General features: G+C 47.4%; 1 protein-coding gene across 1 annotated transcript; it reads left to right on the top strand.

The window, feature by feature from the left end:
• Positions 1-488: 488 nt before the first annotated feature.
• Positions 489-997, top strand: PtA15_9A551 (uncharacterized protein; the record flags this gene model as incomplete). Its single annotated transcript, XM_053172772.1, has 2 exons — positions 489-728; positions 971-997. 2 exons carry the CDS (start codon positions 489-491, stop codon positions 995-997), a joined length of 267 nt encoding a protein of 88 aa, XP_053023979.1.
• Between the last annotated feature and the right edge of the window lie 4391 nt (positions 998-5388).

The raw sequence follows: 5388 nt of genomic DNA, 5'->3' as shown, positions 1-5388 counted from the left end.
GGGGTTGATGGACCGAGTCTGCCGAATGGTTGCAGGAATCAAATATTGTTGGGAGGTCCCTGACGCACCCGCTGGTGTCTAGATCATCAAACACATCCACCAAACACACAGGGGCAGGGACAGAACCGACCTGTTTTTCTTCCTGCAGAGCCAGCCGCTTCTCCGCGTCCAGCTGGGTGAAGCAGTACCCGCCTTCGCCGTCGTACTGCAAGATATACTTGCCAAGTAAAAAAAGATGAGCGGAGAGGCGGGTGGAGGGGAGGGGGGCAGAGGGGGCCAACTTGTCGTACTTCCACAGCGACGGACGGTGCGATACCGTCAGCAGAGTGATCCCGAGCGAGGTGGCGTGTTCGTACATGATCTTCTCCACATCGAGCGTGACCGCGGACGTGCATTCGTCGAGAATAGCATACTAACAACAACATGTGAGTGGGGCAGAGTAAGCAACCCACGCCATCGGGAACAGAGGGAAGGGGTACCTTGGGGGAATGGTAGTAGAGTCTGCAGATGGCGAGCCGCTGCTTATCACCGCCGCTGAGCGCATCTTGCCATTCCCGGACGACGTCCCAGCCGCCCTCGCGCTGGAAGATGGCGTCCAAGTCGACGATGGCGAGGATGCGGAGGAGGTCGTCGTCGGAGACGCCGCGGGCGGCCATGTCTGCGCGCGAGTCGGGATAGATGAGCTGGTCGCGCAGGGTGCCCAGGGAGAGGTAGGGGCGCTGGGGGATGTAGGTGAACTCCGAGGCCGCAGGCTTCGTCACCACGCCCCCATACACCTGCATTCTTGGCCTATTACATAACCAAAAACATGTTCTGTCAGCTTGAACATTTAAGATAAAGAAAGATGAGAGGGTGAAGAGGGGAATCATCTGGAGCGCTGGTCAGGTCAGTCTTCGAGCCTCTGACTTTGGTGCCATTGATGAACACCTTAGTGTCAGATCCAATGAGGCTTCTGGTTGCTGTGGGGTAGATCGAGGCCACAGGCTCGGCCGGCTGAACTCAAAGATTAGCCTGAGTAAAAGCAGGTAGAAGCAGAAGGAGACAATGCAGGCGGGACAGGGAGATGACATCTGAGGGAAAGGGCTGGCAAGCTGAGCGTTCGTAGTCAATTTGACAATCTCTTTGACCTTATCAGGTTCAAAGTCCCAGTTGACAGTCCGAGTTGTTTTCGTTGTTCTTGTGGGTGGAGGCAAAGTACGTGTGATTGGATTCGCCCCCGTCCCGGGGAGAGAAGCCACATCGATCTGAGAGTTTAGTTCAGACGATGTCTGGCCCCAGAGCAGAGGGAGATTCCAGCCATTGAGATTGCATAGTAGCGGTTGGGGCGGCGGGTTGGCAAGGAGCTGTTCAGGGCCGACCAAATGAGGTGCCTAGGTCGCGGGGCCCGTGGAGCGGGCTGGGCCAAAATCAGTACGGAGGAATGTGCGCCTGTGTGCTTTTCATGGGTGGACAGGGGGTGGCGTTGGAAGTTTCCTGGGTTGTTGTTTGCCGGGGCAAGGACTACACATGGTATGGGATGCGGCTTGTCGGGAGTGGTGTGTTGGGTGGCGGGGCAAGGTGGAGGTACCACCAAGGCGGTTACGGTAGCTAGGGAGGCGGGTGGCGTGGCCGTGGTCTTGCTAAAGGTGCGGCGGGGTGGGGTGTTGCTGGTGGGTATATAAAGAGGAGGAGGTGACTTGATTGATCCGCAGGGGATTCGGTTTTGTCCGCCCCCTCCCTGGGAGGCCCCTAACTGCTTGGTTAGGCCCTCCCTGGCTAGTTTACCAACCTGCCCTCTTTTGCTTGTTGCTCCGGCACAGCTGGAGGGTCATCCATAGGGCCTTCGGGCCTTTGGGGATATTCAACATGCCAAGTGAGAATAATGGGGCAATTTTTGCCCCATTTTGTGAGAAAAAATCACCCCAAAACTTAGATCTGCAGGTCTATAATTCTGTGGATTTAAGAAAGTGGGATTTGATTTTTATTTTGTTTTTATGTTTTTTGTGTAAGAAGATGAGAAAGAGAAAAGAGAAGAGAAATGAATTGATTATTCCTGATTTATTATTTTTACCTGGGGTGGTATTCCTTGACATGAGTTGCAGCAAACCTTCTGGCTAATTCTGTGCCATCCAATTCTTCCAAGATGTAAGATACTCCTGGGTTTTGAGCTTTGATTCTGTAAGGGCCATTCCATTTATTTTCAAAGAGCTTGCCAAACTGAGAGTCCAAAGATTTATTATATACTACTACTAATTGACCTTTCTTTAGTGGCTGCCTTGATGTTTTCTTCTTGTTCCAATAGTCCACAGAGTTCTTCCTGGAGTCCATAAGCTGCTGGTGTGCTTGCTGCAAGATGGTATCCCTGTTTTCAAGCTGCTGAGTCCTGGCCAATAAAAGATCCTGAGTTGATTCTACTTTTGACCAATCCACTCCAAAGAAAGTTTCCAATTCCAAATCAATGGGTAAGATGGGGGGCTGTCCAAGAACTAGTTCATAAGGTGAGTAACCAGTTGATCTTTTGGTGGAAATTCTGTCTGCAAATAAAACCAAAGGTAAATAATTCCTCCACTTCTTGCCTTCTTTTCCACAGAGCTTGACCAAAGTATCCTTAATTGCCTGATGTCCTCTTTCTACCATACCATTTGCTTCAGGATGATAAGGAGTGGTGACTTTGATTTTGATTTCAGATTCCAGAAGGGATTTTTGAAATTGCTGTCCAAATTCAGAGCCTCCATCCACTGTGACTGACAAAGGAGCTCCATATCTGTAGATCCAATTGTCCAAGAACCACTGAGAGATTTTCTTTGCCTGAATCTTTTCTAGTCCAACTGCTTCTACCCATCCAGAAAGGTCATCTCTTGCAATTACCAGGTATTTCCATTTGCCAGCTTTGATGTGAACTGTATCCAAACTGACTCTTCCAAAGATGGTTGCTGCTCCTGTAGGTTTCTTGGGTTCCATTGGCAATTTTGAACTCCTCTTCTGGCAAGCTTCACAAGACTGGACCCACTTGGTAACACCTCTCTTGAGACCTGGCCACCAAAATCTGAGTTTAATTCTTCTGTAGGTTTCAACAATACCTCTGTGGCCTAAGGATTCATGAAGGGAATTGAGGATGGAATTCTGAGCTGAAGGGGAGGTGACTACTATCTGGGAGAATGGTTTGTTGATCCTGTGCAAGACTCCATTGGAAAGGAAAAAGTTGGCTGATTTGTGCAAAATTTGCTTGAATTCCAGGCTGCTGCATCCTGGAGGTTTGTTCATAGTTGAAAGGTATTCCTGGAGGTGCTTCCAAATTCCTTGCTGAAAGTTGCTTACCCCCTCCCCAAACTGAGCTGATGTCCCCAGAAGCAGGCCAAAAGAAGAGTGTTTAGTTCCAAATCCAGGGTGAGGTTTGATCCAGGTTTCATCTTCATCAAAGCTAGGACAATCATCTTCATCAGAATCAGGGGGCCTTCTTGAAAGTCCATCAGGTAAGGTGAAAGTTTTTCCAGGAGTGTGAACAAGGTCATAGGAGAATAACTGAATAAATCCAATCCATCTGTTCATAGGGGCATTGGGAAGTGAAGGGTTGTTGATCATTCCAATAAGGCACTGGGCATCCACTCTGAGTTGAAAATGTTGGCCCCAAAGTTTGGTTTGAAGTTTCTTGAGGATCTTGGCAACACCACAAAGTTCTAATTTGGATTGTAAGTACTTTGATTCCCTGGGTGAAAAGACTACTGACTCATATAACACAGGCCTATCCAGTCCATCAGAATCCTGTTGGGTAAGTACAGCACCTGCAGCAACAACACTGGAGTCCACTGAAAGTTTGATTAAGCCAGCATCAGGTCCATAGTCCAGCTTCTTCAGGGTGATGTCAGTTCCAACAATCCTCTTGAGGTTTTCAAAGGCATTCTGGCAATCTTCAGTCCAATCCCAAGAGGAGTCCTTCCTGGTGAGCTTTCTGAGAGGGGCAGTGATGGCTGATTAATTTTGAATAAACATTCTGACATATACACAGATACCTAGGAATCCTCTGACATCTGAAGGAGTGGTGGGAGTTGGCCAGGTTTCAATTTTGTTGAGCTTCTTGGTGGATATTCTTCTTCCTTCTTTACAAACCACATGGCCAACCAGATCCAAAGCAGGAACACAACAAGCAAATTTCTTTCCAGAGATGGTGAGTCCAGCTTCTTCAATCCTGAAAAGAATCCTTTCCAGTGTAATGGCATATTCATATATAAATTTTCTGATCTGAGGGTTGTCCTTTAGAGTTTCTTCATTGTAGTCAGAGGTTGGTCCTTTTATACCTCCATCATCCACAAAGATTCCCATATGTTGAGGTAATTCATCCTGGAGTATCCACATCATTTGGGCCTGGTAAACTGCAACTGAATTGGTGGCTCCCTGGGGTAATCTGGTAAGTTGAAATCTTCCAAGGGGTGTTTCAAAGGTTGTCAAAGGTCTGGATTCTGGAGCTAATTCCCTTTCATCATATCCTCCCATAATATCACCTAGTCCATAGCAAGCCCTTCCAGTGAATGATTCAATGAGTTCCTCTGTCTTTGGTGGTAATCCAGCGTCCTTAATGGTGACTTTGTTGAGTTTCTGAAGGTCATGTACAATTCTGAGCTTTCCATCCTGCTTCTTTACACAAAATATAGGGCTAGAATAACTGGAAAAGGATTGTTCATAGAGGCCAGTGCTGAGTCTTTCCCTTACCAATTCTATAACCTGATCTTTGATGGGTGCAGGGATTGGAATTGGTTTCTGTTGCCAAGGTTCATGGGGGATGACTGGAATGATATAAGGTTTTCCATAGGTATGCTTGAGGAGGCCTCTTTCTGTTTCTACAAAAGCCAAAGCACCTTGTCTAATCACAATTACCCATACCAGCAGGAGATATTCTTGAGGAGAGAGCCATCCAGGAGGTCCAAAGTTGATGAGGTCCAGCCTTTCTTGGGTAATCTTGGAGGTAGGAGTGAATGGTGGTGGAAAAGGGTTTAAAGGAGTGAGGTAAGGATCCCTAGAGAGTGGTGGCCTTGATAATGGGGGGTTGAGAGATAATGGCATTGGTTTGTTTACTGGTTTTATCTTTTTTAGAGTTGATTTATATTTTGCTGAATGAGTGACTACAGTTTGTTGCTTTTGGTTGTTTTCCAGGGGTGCAGTTGTAAGAGAGGGGAACTGAAAACCTGGTCTCAATCTAAAAAATTTACAAGACCGGAATTGGAAGGTATGCTGGTTTCCCACCTCTGATTGCTAGGGAGGATGATTGGTACCAAGAAAGTCTGACCAGCTGAATCCATGATTGAAAGTGCTTCTCCTCTGGCTCCATTGTAGTTGATGTTTGCTGAGACATCCATCAGGAAAGGCTTCCCAATAATCATCTGAACTGGTCCTTTGGCTACCCAGAAATGAACA

Source organism: Puccinia triticina, chromosome 9A (genome assembly GCF_026914185.1).
Source record: "Puccinia triticina chromosome 9A, complete sequence".
Lineage (NCBI taxonomy): Eukaryota > Fungi > Basidiomycota > Pucciniomycetes > Pucciniales > Pucciniaceae > Puccinia > Puccinia triticina.
The sequence above is the reverse complement of the archived record's forward strand: the minus strand, read 5'-3'. Positions and strand labels throughout refer to the sequence as shown.